The sequence below is a fragment of the Talpa europaea genome (genome assembly GCF_964194135.1).
Source record: "Talpa europaea genome assembly, chromosome: 1".
Taxonomy (NCBI): domain Eukaryota; kingdom Metazoa; phylum Chordata; class Mammalia; order Eulipotyphla; family Talpidae; genus Talpa; species Talpa europaea.
This window is the reverse complement of record NC_140073.1, coordinates 120,808,038-120,833,866: the sequence shown is the minus strand read 5'-3', so window position 1 is coordinate 120,833,866 and position 25,829 is coordinate 120,808,038. Positions and strand designations below refer to the sequence as shown.

General features: G+C 35.1%; 1 protein-coding gene across 1 annotated transcript in view; it reads right to left on the bottom strand.

Moving 5' to 3' along the window:
* Positions 1–12,130: 12,130 nt before the first annotated feature.
* Positions 12,131–25,829, bottom strand: part of FAM171B (family with sequence similarity 171 member B) — a gene marked incomplete at both ends in the record, with an annotated part of 53,496 nt that continues 39,797 nt past the window's right edge. Inside the window, 5 exons of the mRNA XM_084238257.1 lie at positions 12,131–13,469; positions 13,702–13,825; positions 18,272–18,388; positions 20,685–20,855; positions 23,795–23,953. Of these exons, the coding sequence (XP_084094383.1) occupies positions 12,131–13,469; positions 13,702–13,825; positions 18,272–18,388; positions 20,685–20,855; positions 23,795–23,953 (1,910 nt within the window). The remainder of the gene's footprint in view (positions 13,470–13,701; positions 13,826–18,271; positions 18,389–20,684; positions 20,856–23,794; positions 23,954–25,829) is intronic.

Sequence of the window (25,829 nt, the reverse complement as noted above, 5' to 3'; positions counted from 1 at the left end):
AACATTTCCAAAAGCAATTAGAGGATTAAAAACTGATGGGAATGCTTTTTTCTAAGTAATGACTACTGTGAAACAAGTTCTACCTTTAATGTGTTCTTTGAAGATGATTTTTTAAAGTTAAAATGTCATTGGGTGAGTGATCTCTCTATGGTGGAGGAAGCATTTTTCAAGCTATAAATAGCAACATCAATTCTTATAAAGGACAATTTGGCATTGCACAGAGATTTAAATCACTGGAAAGCATTGAATGTTTGAAATTTTATTCCGTTGGGAAATAAATTGTACTGTTTGGTGGCCATCTGTTTCATAATTGAAACACACATCCAAGATGCGTGCTTGTTCAAATATTTGACATTCTGACAACACAGGACTAGGAGATGTTACATTAAAGATCAGATTGTGCCTCAGATGCAATTTTAATATAGTAGTTAGATGCTACTGTATTATTCTTATTGTATAACATAGCAAGGTGATGAAGAAAATTTAAATATTTTAAGTAGTTGCTTTTGTTTCAAAAATAATAATGGACTACAAGTGTGCTTAGAGAAAATTTCACTGATACCTGAATTAGATAAGGTATAATGACTATAATACCTCTCTTCCAATATATAGTATTACCATATTATAGTATATATATATAGTATTACCATAAACCCATATTACCTCAAGAAAATAAAAAGTAATAAAATTTTGTCATTAAAAGATACCACCATTCATTTATAATTTGAATAGAAACACATGTAAACGAGAAATAAATAAATTACTTTTACACTTCATCAAACCATTAAAATTAGTAATTATTCAGTTTCACACATCCATATCACTGATTATTTAAAATATAAATAGCAGTGTTAGCAGTGTGTTTAATATATTTTTATATAGTTATTTAAAAGTGCTAAAGTTCTAAATGCTTATTACCAAAGAGGGAAATAGAATAAAAGTCTAATGTTGGTTTTCAAACACAAAATTTCATACATGCAGTTATTTTGAAGGAAAATAATAAAATACTTTTATCCTGATTATTTCAGCAACTTTTTTAGTGCTGATTATATATTAATAGTTATTTTTTAAATAATGCAACTATTATAAGTGTGACATGGATTTGGAAAACAGCACCAGCACTAATTTGTATTCTTTTGTTATAAGAAAGCTTTTTAAAAAAATAAAGACAGTTCCTGATTATACTAGATTATTATAGATAATTCCTGCTTATTATAGATTGGGAACTGCTAAGAAATTGTGCACTAAAAATATAAAACAATGTATTGTTTTTAACTTTCTATTGACTATTTTGACAGGTTTAAAATATCCCACATTTCCTCTGTATAATTAGTATTCTGTCTGATATTTAAAGTGTTTTAAAATTAAATCTGAAATGCATAATATCTACATATGTTCTTTAGCTTTCCAAGAGAATTCATAATTTTTAATGATGATTTAAAAATCACACCTGGTTTCCTAGAAGCCATAGAGTTCTTCTAGACTTTAACCAGAGTATTGCATGATTTAATGGAAAAGAATGTTGTCTAGGAAAAAAAAGGACTGAAAGAATCTATCTTTAATGTAACGTATGTGAATTTAGCTTTACAATTTCTAGTAATTCACACAACACACTAAAGATGAACTTTCTAATTTTTCCTGGTTTTATTGAGATATAATTTACAAATAAGATTATATTTTATACACATTTAAAATGTACACTGTGGTGATTTGATATACATAAACATTGTGAAAAGAATCATCCCATATAGTGTTATTTATACACACAGTATTTACATTCTCTCAATAAATTTCAGTGATATAAAACAGTATTATTTACAGTATTCACCATGACATGTTACTCTTGAGCCCTAGTGGCTGCACCAATTTTGAATCCCACCATTGGTGCACAGGAAGCCCTTATGAAGGGTTTTCCACATACTCACCAACACTTGCCTCTTCTTGATGATTGCCATTATAACACAACAGTCATTGTGGCTGTGATACTTTGGGATATTAACCCCTGATCCTACATATGATTTGCAAGTATTTTCTATCATTCAATAGGTTGTCTTTTCACTTTGTTGATGATTGGTTTTGATTTTTGGTTTGATGTAGTCTTGTTTTTGCTTTTGTTGTCTGCTTTTGGTGTCAGATCCAAAAACGAGTTGCCAAGACTGATGTCAGGTAGTTCATCCATATGTTTTCTTCTAGTTTTGCAGTTTCAAGTCTTACACTCTAGTCTTTGGTCCATATGGAGCTGATTTTTGTGTATGGTGTGTGAGAACAGTTCAATTCTTTTGCATGTGGCTATTCAGTTTATCAACACCATTTATTCATTGTATATACATACTTATTTCTTATTATTGAGGCAGCATTGGCTTGCAATGCTGTATATGATTTAGAGATATAGTATCACACCCTTCAGGTATGTGTTACCACACCACACTTACAATCAGTGCAGCCATAGTCCTCCATCATAGCCCATTGTGTCCCCTCCACACTCTGCTCTCCCACCTCCCCCTCCTGTAGCCTCAATTCTACATCAGCTTTCTAGGGCTTGTTATTGGTTTGGTTTTTTTTTTTTACCCTTTGACTTCTTTCTCTATAGTCCACATGTAAGTGACACCATCTAGTATTTCTTTCTCCTTCTGACTTATTTCACGTAGTATAATCCTCTCCAGCTCCATCCATGTTGTTGCAAAAGGCAAGAGTTTATTTTTTTATAGCTGAGCAGTATACTGAGGAGATAATGCTTTTGCTGCTATATACAGTAGTTCCTTATCTGCAGTTGTGATTTCCACTATTTCATTTACCCACAGTCTGAAATATTGTGTACAATAAAAATGAGTGCATTCACATAACTTTTATTATGGAATGTTATAATAATTCTATTTTATTAGTTGTTAATCTCCTACTGTGCTTAATTTATAAATTGACTTAGCATAGGTATATACTTATACAAAAAAACCTATACCAGATCCTATATATACTACCTTGGTTCAGGCATCCAGTGGGGTCTTGATGTATATTCCCCATAGATAAGGGGGACAACTGCATGTACCCCCTTTGTCAAAAATTGACAATTTTTCCACAGGTTTATTTCTGGGATCTCTGTTCCACTGACCTACGTGTCTATTTTTATATGAACACATACTGTTTTGATAACCCTAACTTTGGAAAAAGGAAATGCAATGTCTTCAGGTTTGCTTTTCTTTCTCAAGGCTGATTTAAGCATTCATGTATCAAACAAATTTCAGTATTCTATTTTTATAAAAACTGCCATTGGAATTTAATTTGAAGTTACAATTGAGATAATAAAGTTGAAACAAATTAGAAAGTATTAATTACAGGTAAAAATCAATTATTCACACTGAAGACTTTAATTCATCATGCCCTTGCTAAAGTAATAATTTAAATCTAACATTACATTAAGAAATGCATTAAAAAGCATATGTAATTATATTTTTATTATTGATATTAGATGTAATTCATTTAAAACATTGAAGCCAAGATTTTCCATTTTTATAGTGACAAATGATAATGTGCTTTTGACCTCACTTAAAATATTACAGAATATTTCAAGGTTTAAATATTTTTCATTTGTTCAATAAATGGGGTAAGGAAATCTACTCAGTATTTATAAACTTTATGTAGTGTACTGCACCAGGTATTCTAAGGTAAACAAAAAAGTAATTCGCTTATTCATGCTTACAAATAGTAATTTTTATCTGAATTTGGAGTGGAGAACCTTTTTATAGATTTTACCAACACGTGTAACACTCTTGTAATTTTCACAAACGTTTGGCAGTTACAAGAACATAGAAACATCGTTTTTAGAATCCATTCAAATAGTCAGCAAGTCTCAAATTATCCCTTTATATGGTAATATTTTGTAAAATGAAAAGGGATTAGAAAAGGAGAAGCAGCAAACTAACAAGTATTCAATCATACCGATATTAAGAGTACATTTGTGAAGGTTGAGGGTCTGGGGAATGATTTCTTAAAACTATCACCATCTAATAACCTGGATGGAGAAGTCTTCAAGATATAGCATGAAAACCTTAGCTAACTAGTCTGGTATCATGATCTGTATTTCCTTGGGCTTTTAAAATTTTTATTGAATTTTAAATGACACACAGTAAGTCTAGTTAACATCTATCACCACACATAGTTCCAAAGATTTTTAAGATCTTCTCTATTAGCAAGCTTTAAATGTATAATGCAGAATTATTTAGTCATCATAATATGTATTATCCCCATGACTTATAAGTAGTTATTTGCACCTATTAACCACTTTCACCCATTTTGTTCACTTCCCCCCACCTCTGGTAACCACTAATCTGTTCTTTGTTTACTGTTGTCATATGGATATTCTTTGTCTATCAGAGCCAGGCCATCCAGGGGCCCATTCCTGGGGAGCCAGATGTGTGCACAAACTCCTAGATAGTGGAGACTTGGAGAAGGTTAGAGAAAGCACAGTGTAGTATACCCACATGGTTCCCTGCTATCAAGAGCAGATCATAGGCAGTCCTTAGATGTGTGTGCTAAATTTGAACCAGTCTTGGTGGCATCACTATGATTCCCCCCAGTGGTTTTTCTCCCACTTGCACTAGCATATGCTGATAATTGAGTCATGGAAAGAGAGGTCTGTGTCTCCTTATTGCAAACTTCACCAGTGATTCTCTTGTTCTCCCCACCCATGCTTCTGGGAGACTGCCACCAGCAAAGTGTTTCTTTCACTACAGGAGATAAAGTGAGGGGATAGATCCATTCATAAACATACTCTCCTCATAAACATTCTCTTCCTGTGTTCCTCATCCTCTCCCATTGTGAGGTGAAGGGTGGAGGATAGAAGAGTTAGTAAAAGTTCTGCTCAAAGAACAACTCTCAGAAACCTTCAGAAATGTTTGGCCTGACAACGGTGGGTTCTATTGTTTAAAATGTGTGCTTTTGTTGTTCTGTGGACTTAACTCTTCAGGACAACAGGAAAGACCCTACTCAGTGTTTTGGTCCATCTTCCTGTAAGTTTTAGAATATATTTGCAACTTCAAAAAGGTAATTGGTAGTAAGTTCATAGACGAGGTTTATTTGAAAACAAAACAACAGAAAAATTGGACAGACAAGGTTTCTTCATGGGGAAAACCATGTCCACTACTCTTCTCTGAGCACCACTGCCCTCTATGACCTCAGATAATCCGCCCCCCTCCATTTCCCTGGAGAAGGAAACAGTGAAGAAGGTAAGACTTTGTGGGTTTTATAGCTTGCTGTTCTGTGTATGTAGTATTCTCTAACCTGACAACATTTAAAATAGGGCTCCAGATATTAAGGTTGACATATTCAAAATACCAGTGATGAGAACAAAACATTTCTTGAAACAATTATTTTCTGAAGGAAATTATATAATAACTTCAAAATTATATAAGTTTAGATTCACAAAATTTTATGAAAAACTAAGGTAGGGGATGTTTCAAAATAACCAATTTTCCTTTGATTCATAAATTACTAGATAGTAGGCCTATAAAAACCCTCTCCTTCATTGGTATTTAATGATTATTCCTAAATCATTTTAAACGACTGAGCTGTTATTGAATTATGAGTTAATATGAATTATGGTAGGCAAGTGCTTTATGAGAGCAGTTAAGCAGAACTATCCTAATCTTGTGAGGTTCCCCAATATCTTTAGTGGTCTCTTCTTTCCCTGGTAATTAGTGGTCCTCATGAAAAAGCATAGCAAATGGGGTTTGTAATGAAAACTCTGGCATTTGGGGGCTATACTTTGATATATTGACTATCAGTGATATAGGGGTTAGTTTGCAGTGATAAAAATCAGTTTTTATTGGAAATAATACCATTGGTAAGTTTGACTCATGAGTTACCCCTTGTAATTTAATTTGAAATTAATCAGTGATAGTAGCATAGAACAATAGAATTTGCCTGGTCTACCTATGCTTTTTTCTATACCACCTTGTTTAAGTCTCTTATCAGCCGTGTAAGGATGTATTATTTCTATTGTGTGCACTGTCACTCATATCCTTAAAGCATATGAGGAAATTACAGTTTACAGGAGCCATAATTTGAAATCATATTGGATTTTGTTCCTATTTGTCAAAAATTTATTGAATATCTACACTGTGAAAATACAATATAGAGGGCCTCCCTGGTGGCGCAGCAGTTGAGCACTGGGTTGCAAAGCTGCCTGCAGCCTCTGCAGCGCTGGTTCAATCCCCGGCTACTGGAGGAGGGTCCCACATGGCACGCAGACCTCTCCTGCCGCCCTCTGCTCCCCTCAGCAGTGTACTTCAGTCCTTCTGCCTGCTCTGCTCCCCGCTCTGGCTCTGGTGAATTCTCTCACCCTCCCGCGCTTCTGACTGTACCCAGTGCTTGTATAAATAAATAAATAAATCTAAAAAATTAAAAAAAAAAAAGAAAATACAATATAGAAAAAATCAAATTTACTGAGGGAATAAATTAACATAAAATGATTACCCTGCATTTAAATTTTTATTGGCAAAAATTGAATTTATATCCAACTTGAGATGTAAAGTGGGAGAATCATATTTATGAAATTTAAAGGAGACACTGAATTTACTATCTTTTTCTGTCAACTTGAATGCATATATATCAGTTTATTTATAAAATGGCTATTTTTATATATTTGTATTATTTTCTATATTATATATTATCTAATTAATGACACCAGTGAAAATACTTTTTTCACCCTACATCCCACCTTCACCTGCAGTTTCAAACTGCCTGGAATTCCCCAAATCTTCATTGCCTTCATCAGATCTAACATCTCCCATTACCTAATACCTAATCCAAGATTGAGTCAAAGGTGCACAGGAGAATGCCTACATCTTCCGCTGGTCCTTATAAACCGGAATAGCTAGCAGAAAATGACAGATCTACTTTCATGCCTTCCCCTAGTCACCCAGTTACCAAACACCCAGTAATAAACAGTAAATGAAAAAATGAGATATCTATAAAAGTGTATCAATAATTACACATTTCTACAATTAATAAACAGATCTTTTAGAAGTTATAAAATGAGAAATCATGGTTTCAAAACAACACTATTATAGAATGTTAGATATAGTAATAAGTTTAAGTTTAATAAATTTGCTTTAAAAAGTGTATTTAAAACCCAGAAATCTATTTTCAGAGTGATATATGGGGGTATATAAAGTTAAAATTATTTTGATGTATCTATTCCTCATGGTTTAATGGCAACAATTATGCTTTTTAATATCATATTTAGGGAATGTTTTCAACTAAATTGTCCAAGTGTAATAAGCCCAGAGACTCCTGGGAATGTAATTACATGGTTTGTTTTGAATCACACTGTCGGCAGTTAGTCTGGTGTTTTAATAAGGCCTACAAGGATTAGAACCAGTCAACATATAAATTATGAAACTTCTAGTCAACCTGAAGAAAAAAATGACCAAATCATATGGGAAATTGGGGTGTCCCTAGAGGACGGTAGAATATTTTTTTACAACCATAACATGTAGTTTTAAAAACCATGAAATAGAGTTCAACTAAGAAAGGTTTGTCACTGTAAGGAAAAAAAAAAATGTTTTTCAACATGTGAACTTTCCTAACAGAAACTGCAAGATCTTCATCTACTATAACAAAGTGGAGAAAAGTGTTATTGCAATGTTTTGACAAACCACATAGATAATTTTAAACTGATCTCTAAGATTAGCTATTTTAGAAAAAAAATAGTTATGACTTTCCCCTAAGAAACTTTCCATATGTATTTAATGAAAATGTTTTTCAATCTTTTGACTTTTTGACATTTAACATTACCAGGCAAAACTGATTTCTAGATAATTTTTGGCTAAACGATTTTTGACACTATTTTTTATAAAGAAAAAATTCATTAACTTAGTAAATAGAAATCCACAATCACAAAATAAAGGCACCAAATAAAAAGAAGAGAAAGAACACAAGTCAAGGACATATTTAATTTGATGAAGCAAACAAATCTAAGACAACAGGGCATACTTCCCAAATACTAACACTGTAATGATTTAATGCTTATTGTTTCACGATGTATTATGATAAATGTACCAATTAAAAGGCCAAAAGATGAATCACTACTATGGTATTCACTATTTTAATATATTCTAGCATGTAACTCAAGGAAAGTTTCCCTGATTGGCTGTCACAATTATCAAATATTAATAAGTGAATTATTCTTGGTAAACTGACCAGACCATCTCCTAACTCCAACTACCTCTCCTGTAGTTTCTTACATTTAAGTCTTCTAGTTTTGATTTCCCTCCAAAATGAGGCTGGGATGAGCAGCAGGTGTTTCTGATGATTTATAGTCTATTTTTCACTGCCACTAGTTGCATGTGGGTCTGGGTCTGCATGACTTCTCTAGAGTTTGCACCATTTCTATCAAGACACTAGACTCTGCTAGATGGAGACCAGGACCTGAATCAAAGGGAGCCACTGCCTAATTGTACTCAGCAGGGAACCAAATAGAAGTGTGTTTCAATACCAGTGATAGGGATAATAATCTCTGCTTTGTGAGTAAATTCATATTCCAACTAGACGTGGCCAGTGGTATTTCTAGTACTCTATATTTACATATTATATAAAATATCTAAAACCATGGCAGCTGGGGTAGTGATTTTGATATTCGAAAACCCCCAAATACAAACTGTCTGCACTTAAATATGTTCAGCTAACTTAGTAGAAGCACTCTTGAAGGGTAACAATCTGGAATATAAATAGCCTTTGTATCATTTAATATTCAAATTTTTAAGTGGAGGAGGGGATAGCTCCCATTTTTCTCATATAGGTATTTTGGACATTGCAATTTATGTTGTTCTTCTAAATTATCTACACATCTTTTCATTATCCAATGAAAAATAATTTGTCTATACCTTTAATGGTAAAAATGTGTACTTTAGAGAACATGAAATACAAAGAAATCAAGTTCATTAAACAGTCTTCAAAAGGTTTTATTATAGTCAGTGTAAGCAGGGAAAATAATAGTTGAATATTTGCTAGATGTAATCACTCTTTTATAGTTTATTCCAAATTAAGCAATGCAGCGAATACAGCTTTAGAGATGTTTTATTATCTTTAATGGTTTATATTTAACATTTTACAAATTTTCCAAATTGTTACAGTTTTCAGCAGTAAATATAGTAATGGTAATGGCAATACACGGAAATGTGAAATTCCTCTGATGGAAGAATACAAAAGATAGAAACACTTGGAAACAAGAGGGCAAAATGTTAACTCTAGGTCTGAGATGGAAATTAATAGTCAAAACTTCACAATCCTAGTAACGGGGAAAGGAGTAACTCATCCTATAATTGAATGTAACTTTGAGTTTCACCTTTCTAGAAAATTTTGAGGGACACTATTTGAGCCACTGATCCCTAAAGTTCTATAATATGTATTAATACCAGAGGATTCAAACACAGAAAGTGATCTGAAATGATTGCCAAAGTAGTGCTTTTATTCCTCAACATTTGTGACCTTCGTGGTATACTGTTTATTATAAAAGGGCATAATCCCTATACAACTGCATAAATGTCATAAAAATGAATTTTATAAAGTCTCAAGATCATAATATGTATTCAAAAATACATATAACTGTGCTTTAGTAAATAAATCCATCAGTTAATTGAGGGATAATTTTGCTTTCAAGATATCCAAAGTATATACAAAGGATCCACAAATGTTAACTTGTGACCAAAATTCTCTAGGTTTACATTTGCAAAAAACTGTGTTGGTTTTCAATTTTAAAAATTTAAGAAAGTTTTGAATGTATGTAGGTTTATTTTTGCTTGGGATAAGAAAAAGTAGATGGCTTCAGGTTTTTTAACAGGAATTTTGTGAACCACTCACAAATGAGAGTTACACATTTTTGTTTAGAAAAGATAAACTGCCTATAATTCCCAATTGTGAACAGAATGTGCAGTGTATAAAAAAATAAGGTTTTATCTGAAATCAAAATTTTTCTAGAAAAGCCCTGGGGATACATCTTCTCATTTCCTTTACACAAGAATGAATATGTGGCACACCAAGGTGGTCCACTACCAACAATGCATGAATTCCATTACCAAATTACCAATCAGAGAGATGAAACATTTTTATTTAAAGGTGGGAAAAATAGACACTTAATATTGAAGTTCAGTATTTTACTATATAGTTTCTAACTTCATTCCAACATAAACAATGTATCAGTATAAACTAGATTTTAAAAAGAATTAAACCACAAAAGATAAATGCTACTTGCATGCAAAATTCATTGTTCCAACGTGAAACACTAGGTCTGTATATTTTAATAATTTAATAAAAACTGCTCATCTGTTTAATTTTACAGAAAGAAAACACACATTTAAGAAAGATGTTATCATGTCCTTCTAATAAAGCAAGTCTGTATCAAAGGCACTTCAGCAGAGTACTGACTCCTTAACCTTTTCCAACTCACTTTCATTTATGCCAATTTTAATTCATCTTTCTGTAAAGTCCAAAAAGCAGTCTCTAATTTTGGGCTTAATACTACCCCCCAAAACAGTAGATTTATGTATTACCCCAAACATTTCTCTTCTTGTGTGGATTGGAGTAAAATAGCAAAATTTTGCCCTAGATTAAGTTCTTTGGGTTAATATAGAAAGGTAGGAGTGTTAACTGATGGGTTAGATGTTTCAGAAGTGTTTACAGGGAAAAACTGGCTGAAGTCTACTATCTTGGAACTAGAACTGTTGTTTCATTACCTCCTATAATTTGACTAAAGCTAATGTGGCTAATTTTGGTTTTACATGACTTGGATCTCTATGTTGCTCCCATGTTGAATAATAGGGGATGAGAAATAAAGCAGGTTAACTTCATTTTTCCCTTAAAGGAAAGTGGAAGCTACTTCAGACATTTGCCTTCATGAAATTTTTAAGAAAAAATGGATGGATTTTAATTAAGAACATTTATTTTTAGGACATATGAGTATAATTCAGAGCTCAAGACACAAATTGTGAGATTAGAAAGAGAATGTGGATATATTACTTCCTAATCTGGGGGTGGGGGGAGGCAGAAGGTTACAAAGGCTATAAATGATTTAAGAAAAAAACTTTTCCTTTAAAACTGAAATTTCCCTTAAACATCTTCTAAGAATGTCAACAGAAAAAAAATTGCTTCTGGATATTATTGAATCCCAGTGAAATAGCATTTCTTTTCTGCTCTTGACATTTAGAAAAAAACTTAAATGTCTCTTTTCTTTATCATCATATATTTTAGTTTTGGGGTGTATACTAGAAACTTTTAGTTGAGTTCATTTATATTTAAATCAAGTTAAAATTGATTTTTAGTAGTTGATTTTTTTTGATAGACGAAATGTCTTAAAACTGATTTTAGCCAATATTTATTAGTGAGTTTGAAGCTAAAGATGTGGGTTCTTTTAAAAAAATTTTTTTCATTGCTGTACTTTTATGTAGAGAATACATAAAAATTCAGTATCAGAACATTCACTCCTGAGATTTCTAAGTAACAAATTAATACCTTATTTATTCTGTGAGTTCACATGCAGAAACAACTGACATTTCCCTAAGAGCATGGGGTTTAATTTGGGAATATACAGGTACACATACTGTTTATTGCAAAAAGAAAAAAACTTGTTTGGCTTTTGAACTCTAAAAACATCCGTACAAAACAGTTACCAAGTTATTTTCAAGTCTGGCTGGGAAGAACATAACATTTAAATCACAAGAGTATAATGCCTGAAGAACAGTTTCATTTCTAGATGTTTTACAGGGGTATTTGTCAAAAGAGAGGCAACATTTTTGGAAGCAACTTTAGCAATACACTTCACTGTTCTCAAAAGAATCAGGGGTAAATTGGCTGGCTGAGCAACATTTTCAGATAACTAACAGCTTGGAGCTACATAACATTTTGAACTCTTGGATACTTCAAATTCATCATCTAAAAATAATGAAAATAGGCCAGAAAAAAAGCTTTTCTTATAGCCTTGTCTCTCATTACTGAACTACCATTTTACTATTTACTCTGCTCGAGACATGTCCAGGGACCATGAGATTTGCTCAGTCTCAACTTCTTTGGAAGTTCATACTGCAATTTACAAGAAGCAAGAATAAACAGCACAACACAGCAGCAACAACCACACTTAAAGTTAATTTATGGGAATCAGTGGGCGTTCCTCTCGCTTCTTCCAGATGTTAGTCTTGCTGTCTCTTTTGGCTAGTGGTGGTCTGCTCCTTTTCTTAGTGGGGGATATATTGGCTTCAAAATCTTCAATAGTGCTTTTTCTTCCTGGGGACTCTTCCCCAGGGTGCTCCAAAATAGCTCCACTCCCTCCATCAAGGATGTGCCTTAAGGCTGGGTCCTCAGGAGAGCATACGGTGGTTCCACTCTCACTGCTGCTCAGGTCTAAATCTTCCAAGTAAAGGATCTTCGGCTGATGCATACTTTTGATGAAAGTTTTCTCCCTCTCGAGTTTCCTGCTAGAGTGATGCTCATTCATGTCGACCCCAGAATCTAGACTAGTGTCATTACTCTGGGTTCTCTTGCCCCTTTTCAGGTCTATGAAGGAATGCCTCACTTGTGCAACTGGTTTCCCATCAAGAGACACAAACCAGGCTCTGGGATGAGGGGAGGGCTTTCCTTTGGACAGTTCTAGAAGGGTCTGCTCAGAAATTCCTTGAAGCTCTGATGAAAAGGGGGTCATGACAACAGCTTCATTTAGTGTTCCAGGAACAGAGACAGATTCTAGTAAACTGTTTGAATACCGGCTCCAATCTGCAGTAGTTTGGGATGGCAAGCTTTGTTGACCTTCAAGTGGGATATTTTCTTCCCTGGCATCAGGGGGCTGTGTATGAGAATGCATTGGCATTTTGGGCAATGTCTGTGTGAAGGTGTCTCTGTTTACTGTTTCCATCAACTGACCATAGACTAACTGTCCCTTTCTTGGCAAAGTAGCTGACTTAGCAGTATGTAACTGCTCTGGAGTAGGAAACAGGTCAGATGTTTGAAGGATGGCAATGGGCTGGCTGTAGATATGCATAAGTTGTTCAGGAATGTGGGAACGCCCATAGATCTCCTCATTACCTGTGAGGTACCTCTTTTCCTCTTGGGCATCACCTAGAGATGAAGATAGAGTATTGCTAATATGTTTGGCCCCTCCATTGGACTCCAAAGACTGGGTTGCATTTCTTGAGTAATTATTTTGATTGACTGACAGAAACGAAACATCTTCATTGTAGATTTTGAAATTGTCCCGAGTTTTTACCATGGAAACTCTTTCTTCTGCTTCTGCCTTTGATGGTTCCTTTTTTTGAGGGCTGTATGAGGAGCTTTTGGCATTGAATAACTGTGACTTTTCTTCACCTTTTAATGCAACTTTGACTGAACTAATGTGATTTATGTGTGTTGTTGAAGTTGTTTGATCTCTTTTGAGAACCTCAAGTTTGGTGATATTCCTTTCTCTTTTCTGTGGAGTACCACACTTATCCCTTAAGTAAAAGAGAAGCCAAAAGAAAGAAAAGATTAAAGCTTATGATCAAGAGGGTTCATTTTTTAAAAACCATCCCATACAATGTTACTGTTAGAACATATCATTATTTGAATTTACATATTTTAAAGGTGAACTGATTTCTGTAATTAAACTTTGTACTACACAGAACTACTGACATGATTCCGTAATATGTGGTATTCTGTGTTTATACACAAGGATTATATTCTTACCTGCAGTAACAAAGTAGTACAGTAAAAAATCCAATGACAATGACTGTTGTTCCTCCTAGTATGGCTGTGAGAAACACTGTGTGGTAGGCAGTTATGTCCTTTGAATCTCCAATTATACCTGAACCTAAATGGTTCATATAAACAGAAATTATTTTAGATCAAATTCTCAATATTCATACCATGAGTGAGGCAGACCAAACATAAACACACACACACACACACACACACACACTCACTCTCTTGTTTGTTCTCCTCCCATATCAGGTCTTGTGAGCTTGTTAGTGGGCAGATGACAGGACCCCCACACACACTTATTAGGTGGGACAGGGAATATGGAACCTTTTTTTTAAAAAAAGATTTATTTATGCATACAAGAGCTGGGGTACAGGCCAGAGGATTCACCAGAGACAGAGTGGGGAGCAGAACAGGCAGATTGACCGAATTACACTGCTGAGGGGAGCAGCGGGCAACACAGGAGAGGTCTGCTGCGTGATGTGGGTTGCTGCTCCCTGGCTGGCCAGGATCGAACTCATGCTGCAGTGGCTGCGGATAGCTTCATAGGTTGCGTCTTAACCCCTTGTGCCACCAGAGAGGCCCAGAACCTCCCTTTTTTAATGGAGGCATTTACCTACCCAATTAACTGGCTTGCCCTGCCCAGTGAAATGTGAGCGCCTAAATGAGATGCATGATATGGCACTGCCCTCTTGCTGAGACCTCCTGATATGTAAATAGTATATCTCTGAGAATTGCTACTCCTCCAGTCTAAATTATGGAATAAGAAAAATTGTTGAACTGAATTTTGACTTGCCAAGCCCAACAGTAATGTAAATAGCAAATAGGTGTTTGCTCTTTTTGTTGCTATGATAGCAGGTTGGTTTGTTACTGCAGTAATAGCTTACTGATACAGAAATTGACACAATGCTGCTACCACAACCACCTAAAATTTGTAACACCGGTTTCAGGCAGTGAGAAAATTATTTTAGGGGGCAGTAAAAATGGTGAGTTACAGAGTAGCAAAATATTTGGTGGGAAAAATAGTTCAAATTTAAATTTTGTACAGAGGTTTTGAGATAGAATATTGGTAGTGTGTTGAATGTTACTAGCTGCATTTGACTTAAATGTATACAGGGATAAAAGCACTAGAAAGAAACAAAAATTCTAGGATTTGAAGGATTAAAAATTGAAACTTCTTCAGCCTGGACCCTAACATAAGAAGACGCTAATGTAACTGGATCCCAAAAAGTGTGCCCAGCACAGGTATAGTCAACTCACTGTCATCCTTTACAAGTGTATGTGTGCTGTTGTGATAGGTTTCACTGCCAAAAAAAACCCTAGGATTCCACACAAAAATGAATGCTATTGGGCAACTAATCGAGAATGATCTGTTTCAAAAATACTAAGACTTCATTTTGTTATATGTATCAACTAGATTCTAATAAGTATTCAGGGTGATGAGAAAACAGATTGAGGCTGTCAAGTTGAACAGAATATCTAGATTCATAATCAGATCTGCAACAAAGTAAAGTTTGAGCATAACTGGGTGAAATTCCACTTTTCTTAATGTATGAATATATTTCTACAACAGAAAAATGCAAACAATCCACTCCACTGGATACTGATAAAACTCATGTTTAAAATAGGCCAGTGCTGGAAAAGGATTATAGGGTGAAATAAATAGCAAGAGTTCACGGAAAATTATGAAGAATGTAATTACTAACTCCAGGAAAGACAAATTTAGAACAAAAGAAAATGTAATTATCTTAATAAAAATATAAACTTTGATTTAACAAAATTTGAATAAAGTATTTTAGGGGGCTATAAAAGCTATTACATCTTTATATTTCTATAGTAAATATCAATAGTCAATAATACCTAAACTAATGTTTTAAAAGTAGCAAAGCATGTTATTTACAGATTAGGATAAGAACACTAGCAGATTCAGGTAAACAGTATTGACAATGGTTATACCTCTGGGAGCAGGAATTGTGTTTGGGATGTTGAGTAGACAAGAAACTATTTTTATTTGGGCCCTGAGAATCTATTTAACCTTTAAATCTCTATCATCTATATTTAATACAAATAAAAATGGTTTTTAAATGAGAAAAAATAGGCCAGTGCTGTTGGGTTTGCCCTGTATATATGACATTAGCAAGAAGTATTGATCTGCATGTATTTGTGCATGCCTAGAAGGATTAGAAAGGTTAAAACTTATATTTTGTTCAAATATATTTGAAAATGCATATTTAAAAATTGTCAGCCACTCAGTGTAAGACACTAACTAGCTCCTATTAGGGCCAGTTTTGACTTTACAGTAACTTAACTCACTCTAAGAATGTTTAGGGACATTAGGGATCCTTATATCCAACTCTTGCAATTAAAAACAAAAATTAATACTCAGATTGGTAAGTACCTCTTTCAAGCTCACCCAGTTAGTTACTATCAAAGTCAGAGATACAGTCGTGTTATCTATATTTCTAGTACAGTATCCCTTTGACATGCTTGTAGAATGTGCTGTTTTTCAAAAGGATCACTAAAAGATAGCTAATTCACACAACCTTTTGATATAAAAGTCGAAACAAAACTTCCAGCTTTTATAATCATAAAATCATCTTATTCCTGAATAAAAGTATACTTCTCTATAAAACTCAAGTTCTCCTTAGGTTATTTTTGGTTAGAAATGAAATAACTTGGATCACATTGGGCTGAAGTACATTAAATATTAATTCTTCTATTTCATCAATATTTCATTAGAGTTGCAAATCTCGAATAAGATAAGGCCAGACAGCATGATATCTTGCATCGGGAAGAACAAAAGTATAACCCTCAGGTTGCTGAATAAATAGCACTTAGAAGATTAAGTTCAAATAGAAAACATTCCATTTGGTCATATCTCATTAATGGCTCATATTTCTTTTTCTATGGGAATTCTAAATTTTGACTTCACTGAAAAGGCTTCTCTTGGCATGGTTTAAAAACTCCAATGTTGGGGCCTCCCTGGTGGCGCAGCGGTTGAGTGCTGGGTTGAGAAGCTGCCTGCAGCCTCTGCAGCGCTGGTTCGATCCCCAGCTGCTCCCCGGCCACCAGAGGAGTGTCCCACATGGCGCGCAGGCCCCTCCTGCCACCCGCTGCTCCCCTCAGCAGTGTACTTCGGTCCTTCTGCCTGCTCTGCTCCCCGCTCTGGCTCTGGTGAATTCTCTCACCCTCCCGCGCTTATGACTGTACCCAGTGCTTGTATAAATAAATTAATTTTAAAAAAAGGAGGAAAAAAATAGCTAAATTAAAAAAAAAATAAAAAATGAATAAAAAATTCTTTAAAAGCTTTTAAAGAAAAAACTGATGGCCTTCAAGTTATTAAAAGACATTTATAATAAGATGAGTTGCTAGAATGCTGCAAAGAAATGCATGTAAAATGTCATCCATCTTCGGTCAGGGTGTGCACTGGAACCACTCCTGACCAGAATAACCAGGTCATAGTGACCCCTCAGTTGGGAGCAAAAACACTTGATAAACCAAAAAGAATTGTTTGACACATGATTAAAGATGAAAGAAGGACATTTCTTCAACTTAAACATTCTTCCAAAACTTCACTGAAAAAGGTTTTACTTGTTTTGTTTCTGTAAACATACAAATCCCACAGGATAAAGGAGGATGAAATAAGAAACAAGATTTCGAAGGCTACAATATTGACTTAGCAAAGCTGGCAGCAGGGAAAGTGAAGACACGACTCCATTTATTCCAGTGAACACCCCAAAGGTCAGAATGCAGCAGGGACCTACTATCACAACCAGTCCAGACTACAGCAGGTGAGGTGCTTTCTTTGTTCTAAGGAGATTTAATCGATACAATAGGCATTGTATGTTTGGCTATTTTAACACTTAAGAACTCAGGATGATCACAGGATTTCCTTAAGTATAAATTATATAGATAATCTGGTACCATGTAAATCTGGGGAAAAGGAAGTACTCATTTCTCCTAGAATATCAATACATCATCACTAGTAGAAAATTTGGGGATTTGGGCTACTTTTCATTTGGGTTTCACCTGTCTTTTCTTGGGAACATATCATGATGCAGGGTTGAGAGGACCAAATTCTTCATCCCTGCAATGATCTGGAACAGTGTGGGAAAAAAAACTGTCAAGGGTTGCCATCATGCAGCAGAACCTTGCAATGACAATCAAGTGGGCCTGCTAACTCGATCGTCTGGGAGTCCTGCCTTACAGAATGATTCTTCAGTCTTCCCTGGGATTCTGTGACCCCCTGCATCCTAATACATTTTTTAACAATGCCCCAAAATTTAGCTTCCAGCTAAAAGCTCTAAATGATCTGTGCAGGATTTATTCATGAAAATATGAAGTACATTAAGAAACTATTTGATTCAACTTTAATGTCACATATTCATAAGCCAGCATAGGTGAAAGAAACTAGAGTTCATAGAATAATTTTTTCTCATGAAAAGGAGTAAAGCTGAGTTCAAGAGACTAGAAGTTTTTCCAGTGTAAGAGCAGGTAAGTGGCAATGGTTAAAATCACTCAGCTATGACTGTTTGAATTTGTTTCATTTTCACAATACCTCTAGTTCCTGGAATTGGAGCTGCTATCCAGTAGCCCAAATGTGGAGCATCATAGGTCCACATTAAATGACCGTTATAGTCTTGGACGATTCCCCGACCACGATTTACCCAGACACCTAAAAAGAAAGGTAAGTGAAAATGCACCCAGTTAATTATAGCTTATGTATCTTTAGAGTTGATAATTTACTAACAGTATCATTTTTAGTTCTACAAAGTATTTAATGACTTTCAAACTGTATTAAAACTGTTGCATTATCATAAACTAAGGATATAGGCTTATTTAGGGAAATCAAGACTTCAAATAATGCTGAAATTGCACATATTGAGTGGTGAAATTCAATAAGTGTTTGTCACATGTTCTTGGATTTGATTAAATAGTTATAGGATATTATGACATAGAACTAAACTTTTTAAAAATGCTACCGAGGGCCTCCCCAGTGGCGCAGCGGTTTAGCGCTGGGTTGCGAAGCTGCCCGTAGCCTCTGCAGCGCCGGTTCCATCCCCGGCTGCTCCCTGGCCACTGGAGGAGGGTCCCACATGGTACGCAGACCTCTCCTGCAGCCCGCTGCTCCCCTCAGCAGTGTACTTCGGTCTTTCTGCGCTTCTGACTATACCCAGTGCTTGTATAAATAAATAAAAATGCTGCCTAATCCAACAAAATCCCATTCATAGAGAAAAGTTTTTTGAAGTTCAGCATAACAAAGCTATTTATAAGTGTGTATAAAACAATGTTTTGAATAAGGTAGAGGAACTTAATGGGAATAAGTCAACCTACTGCTTTTTAAATTGTGACAATCAGGACTCAGTGCAGATAGCTTTATAACTCTTTCAAGAAATTAGGAAACTTAGGCCCAAATTAGTATGCTAGTGTGAGTCTGTATTTTTATATATGTATAGATGTGTATATATAGGCATATATGTATATGTCATTTTTAACCCCTTGGTGGTATGCATCTATAAAGGTAATACATCTATTTTCAACTACACCTGAGTTTGCTAATCACCTGATTTTTGGAAAGTCCCTAAGGAGAAGAGGCAGGTTGCCAGGGAAACCAACCAAGTGATTAGTGGGTCTGAACTCTCAGCACCTCCATAAAGGAACAAGAGATTAAGTTTAATCACCAAGTCAATGATTTAATCACTCATACCTACACCATGAAACTCAATAGAACCCTGAACTACATAGTTCAGAGGATATAACTGGTGAACATGTGGAGGTCCTGGGACAATGAAAGCCAGAGGTGAGGGCACGGATGCATCCAGCCCCTTCCTCCATACCTTGGCTTATGTACCACTTCCATTGGCTGTTCCTGACTTGCATCCTTGTATAACACTGTCCTAGCAAATTATCCAACTCCAGGAGGTGATCATGGGAACCTTAAATTTATAGTCATTCAGAAGCACAGGTGACAGACTTTTAAGGACAAGGGGTAATCTGTGGTACTAAGCCTTTAACTGCAGATCTGACATTTCAGGAAGATAATGTCTGAATTGACTTGTAGGATACCTAGCTAGCTGGTGTCAGAACTGCTTAGTATGGGGAAAATGCCCCTAGCATTTGGTGACTGGCAATGAAATATTGAGCATAAAATAGAATGTTGAGAATTCTCTTACAGTTACCACTTTTAATTTCCACTCTTTCTTAAAAACTGCTTACCTTCCATAGTAAGCATTGGGTTGGGATTTTTGGCTTCCTGTTACAGTGAAATCTCATTCCAAATCTCCTTTAAGGATATACTGCCCCCTATTCTCTGTCCATATGATTAGTTGGGGGCTCAAACTTGTAATCAATGCCTAAATAAATCTCTACAATCCACTCACAGGCCACAAAGGTTGGTTCTGAGATGGTATCAAACTCCATTCTACACTGAGTGCAAGAGTTTGTGCAATAGTTGTTAGATAAGAATGTCTTTCCCTTAGACTTTATACCTGGACAATGTATATAAATTTTAACTGGACAGGTATAAAGTTAGCATACCTGCAGCTTACTTGCCCGGAGAGGTCTCAACAGGGAGAGAAATCAAATCCTGTTATGTTACTCAGGCTCTGTAACCTGTCCCACTCAAGACTTATATAAGTACTTTAAGTTCATATTCCCTATCAAAACAAACCCCATAAAAGCAGGAATACATTTTATTTCTACTTAATGTTAGGGGATCTAGAAAAGGCATAGGAACATGAGTAAATAATGCTAATTTTTAATGTTAAATTGGCATCATTTTCTCCAGTTGTGTGAATCTAAATGGGACCAATGCTGGGCACTGACAAAGTGCTTAAAATTGTAGTATTACATATCAGTTACATTTTAACACTCTTAAAATATAGAAACCTTATATCTTGAAAAATGCAAACATTTTAAACATTTCTCAAATATTCAAAAGAATTCAGAATATTTTCACCTAGCTCACTTACCCATGTCCATATCAAATGTCCAGGCAGGTATGTGGTCCCCTGCACTTATGTCATTTGTATGTAGAAGGGGGAGAGAAACTTGAATAGAGCCATCTACCTTTAATTCTTTTCCTCCAGAATATATTTTCACACATATTGCAGCCAGAGGGATCAATTCAGTGCTTTCAAAACCTTAAAAAAGAATTGTTTATGAAAACCATACATAAAATATAAGTTGTAGTTACATAATAAATTATTATTTTGGGTTTAAATATCTCTTTCACCCAGGGTTATTTTAATATCAAATAGATACTTGATCCTCATTAAGGATTTTAAAGATATAGCAAATACATACAGGCTATATATCATGTAACATTATTATATTCATTTGAGCCTACGTGACCTAATTTTGAGTTATCTGATTAAAGATCGCTGGGATTCATTTGAATGCTTTTTAAAAAAAATTACAAAACCAAAAAAAATCTGATTGGTATCATACCAAGTAAAAATTCTACCATTTCACATCCTCCCAACCAGACCCAGTTGTATTTCTTAATGTAATGTAAAAAAAGCATTCTAATTCAAAATCCTTTTTAATCACTTACTAGATGATTAAAGTAACATGACTTGCTATATATTTGATTAATTTTAGAAAGAATATAAGATAGAATAAATAATATAAACAGACTTAGTTATTATATACTACTTATATCTAAAAGTTTAGAAAGTTGGGTGAAAGTTAATGGAAGAATTAGCTATACCATTTCGCCTAAAGTTTTAAAGATTTGATTATAAATACTCCACTATAAAAAAAAGATGAACGCTTCCATTTGTGGGAACTAGAGGGGGTTATGCTAAGTGAGATAAATCAGATTTCACTCAAGTGGAATATGGAGGGGGAAAAAATCAGCAAAGGAACTGACAAAACTAAATCAAGGTAAACCCTAAAAATTGGACTGTAAAATTGAGACTCTCAGAGGATGGTAGGAGTGGAATGCTAACATCTGACAAAGTATGGACTTCTTCCCCTAAGTCATATACAATGTTGTATATGCCAATGTTACCTCAATAAAAAGAAAAACTTTTTGATTGTATAATATATACAAAAATATTTTAGATGACTATTTTAAATGAATAAAATATGGTTATAGATGTTGAATAATTTGATAATTTTAAAATATACTGATTACATCATTTGTTCATGTATTTAACAGATAATTACATAATCCCTACTGGTACCACACAGTAATCTGGACAGTAAAAACAGTGAGTATGTGATCTCTCAAATTGGCTGCAATGTATTTTTCACAATCCTCATTACAAAGGTTCTTTTCTCCCCTTGTATTCAGTCTGTATCAGTGCTTTAAAAGAAACCTACAAGGCAATGTAACTGGGTGGTCAGGAAGGCTGTCTGAGCTATGGCCAAATGAGGTGCCAGCCATGCAAAGATCTCAGGGAGGAGCTTTCCAGGCAGAAGAATAAAGCGGAAAGCCCCCAAATCAGAAGTGACCTTGGCATGGTCATGGAATTGGAGGGTAGAGCAAGGTGAAAGTAGTTTAGGTTTTGCAGACCAAGGAAAGGACATATCCTCACTGCGATCATATCTGATGTATGTCTTCAGTTATTAGGCAACTATGAGAGATTTAGCCTTTGTAAACTTCCTGAACACTACCATAAAATGAACAAGGGAACACTAGTAACACTGGTAAATAATCCAGTATTAGCACCAGTATTATGTAATCTCTTGTGTCAAACTATTTTGTAAAGTGATTAACCCTATTTCCATCTCTATGTAGTCAGTGGCTTCACTGAGGAGACCCACACATGGGGATAAGGCCGATTGAAAGCTGAGGAGGAAACATTTATACTTCCACATTCACAGAAGTCTAGAATGGTGCGATCCAATATAGTAGCCAATTGCAGCATGCTGTAACTTAAATGAAATAAGCAATGTAGTTTCTCAGTGAACTAGCCATATTTCAAGAGCTCAACATGAAGCCAGTGGCTACCATTTGGGCATAATAAAAAGGCATCCCCACTTGATGGCTCTGCTCTGGAACTTTTAAAGTATTAGTATTCTCAGCAGAACAGCCAACATTTACTGAACAATCTTAAAAAGAGGAGATAGGGGAATGTTGGAAAGCAGAGCCTATTATGACCCCTTCCCACTGTGCCTAATATATCTGGTCCATCAAAACTCCAGTGCATGTGAGCTTCATTTTTGTAACAGTTGGCACTGGTACATTCTTGTGAATGTTATTTTGACTCACATCTGGAAAATCTTAGCAAGTGTCTTAGACTGGCAGCTTCAAGAAGCAGACCCTGAAAGAAACACTTGCTCACCTACTGCTGCGGGAGTAGAGAAGTAAGGGGAAGTAAGTACAGACGGGGAAGGAAGGAGAGGATGTGTTAATGAGCAGATTATCGCCATGGCAACTCTAGCTCAGTCTCACTGGGGACACAATCTGACTCAAGAGTTGTTCTCCTCGAGGAGTCTGGAGAATTAATGTACGCTCACCTGTCAGTGAGCGCTAGCCACAGGTGCGTGCAGGAGGGAATGCAGGCTTGCCGCACAAGAGTGCAGGTCATCTGGCTGGGGCTCTGATAGGACTTTTAAAAAGCCTGTGGCTGAAACTATCTCACCAAATCACCTACATCCCCTTATTACTTTAATTTCTGGCTATTTCCCAAAAGATTTAAAATTAGAACCCAAAGTTAGATGTCTGTAGGGATTTTAAACAATGATGTTGCAATCAGTGGTAGAAATGGCAGAGATACAGAGTATAGAGTTTTTATGAACATAATTCTTAGGTGTGTTAAAGGTAAAATCCTATCATTCTCTAAACATTTGGGTCATGATATCCTCATGTAAATGTAGTAGTGCTGTTGAATCTAGATACATTTTCAGTATATATTTTCTCAATAGCAAAGATATAAGAAAATTTGCAATTGCTTACTATAATCTATAAACATTTTTGCCTAACATTACTACTCAGATACTTCTATCAACTGGGTAATTAACCAGATTTTGTGTAAAAATAACGTATTCTCCAATGCTTAAAATAATAGCAACTATCTGAACAGCATTTGATGATTTATATACTGCTTCTCAGAAAGAAATTCAGTAATACCTGATTTATTGAGAGTAATTCCAGTTGTATAAAGAAAATTGTCCACTTTCAGAAACTGTTGTAGAACAGTAAGGTAGCCTGTTACGTTGCTAATCTGATGGTTGTCAGGTAGTTTAATTAAGGCTTTTGAAAACTGAACACTTGGTTGAGATTTGGCATCTGAAAAAAGGAAACCTCATTAACAAATGGACAAAAATGTAAGCAAAGCATCATTAATCAGGACATTTTGCTTTAAAGGAAATAGTTGTAATTAGCAGTTATAGTTGAATTGGTAGTGATATTTAGAAATATTAGTTTAAATTCAGAACTGAATAAACAAGAACCCTCCCTTTAACAACTCAAAAGTCATGGCTCTCCTGCCTGCCTATGACTACATAGGTGCCTATTATTTCCTTTCTCCTTTTCCTAATAATCCTGCCCTTTTGGAATTAAAACAGTCAAAACTTCAAGCATTAAAACTAAAAAATCATGAGAAACACCATGTAAAACTATTATGAAGAAAGTATAGGTTTTTAAAGTTACAAGAAAATAAGTAATGAAATATTCTCATCCCTGGAAAATAGTTGAAGGATATAAAGAAAAACATAACTTATTATTCTTGCTTGATTGTTTAAAGGTACAGTCTGATACCTTCTGATTACTTACAGGCATTATGTACAAATTAGTGTTATGTGGGATAATTATGTTGAAGACCCAAATTTCTTACAACTGAAAACATATGCACTAAGCAAAATGTCCAGCTGAACTTATCTAAAGTTTTGTACATTCCTGAAAATGGGCAATTTCTCGTTTCTTTCCCCACAGTTACATTTTTGTGCAGGACTAATACATTTTCATTGTTCAAACTGAACATCTTCCCAATCAAATCTTGGAAGAAAAATTAGCATTTTATGGAAGTGAGGATGTGTATTTTCTAAGAAATGTATTTTCTTCAAACATCCATCCTTCCCTACTTAGCCTTTACCAATGGCTCAACTCTTGGGGAAGTAAAAGGAAATGATCTAAGAATTTAATAAGACTGACCATATGCTCAGGGGAGTACTATCCAGAAGAGGGGTGGCATATGGACATGTACACATGAATCCATTTGTGTATTCCAGCACAAATTATATTTTGTAAATGGGATTTGATGAGACCATTAAGGAATATGAATGTATCGAAACAAAACAATCACCAAAAGGAACTATGGAGACCCTGATTTCACTAAGGCCCCAACCACATAAAATGTAGATCTCTGCATGTATATAGTTCCTATTTCTTTTTCATCCTCTACACCATTTCACATCCACTCATTCTGCCATGCACCAGCAAACTCAGTGACTCAAAATTCTGCTAAGTGTCTCAGCATTTCAAGAACAAGAGCTATATTGTCTCATTCAATAAATTAATATTAGTAAGCCCAACTCTAGTTTAATTTTTTCCAAATAGTGTCAGTTTTCATTTTTAATATTTTAAGCAATCAATATTTTCTGTAATTAAGAAAAGTCTCACAATTCTTTTATCTTTGACTCTTAATGGAGATTGTGAGGATTTTTCTGCCCTTACCAGTCATTCCTATTATGCTTTACTACTAAATATCAATTTCCCAATGAGGGAGAATGAAATTGTCATTTAGAGTTTTTCTCTAATGTGCTGTGGGAGTCACAAAGTGCTCGGGTTTCCTCTAAGGACTAGTTGAGAGGTGAGGAGACAAGGTAAAGATCAAGGTTCTCTTCATTGGTAAAGTAGAGCTGGAGGTTACAGCTTGAAACAGGCTCAAAATAGTCTTTTGTATTCTTCCCCTTGGGACATGCAAGTGGGAAAGGTCATGTTTGCTCAACAAATACTTAACTACTCAGTTCCATCCCTTTCCCACACAGGCAGCAAGATTAGTGCCAAAGGCAGGAATTAGCATGTCCAAATGAGATCTGTTCAGTCCTTTTCCCAATCTCACCAGTTACTGAAGCTCAAGGGAGAGATTGTGATATTGAAAAGTTCAGACACTTTGTCCAATACCTCCGAAAGTTAAATATGCCATTTGGAGGACTGCAACAGC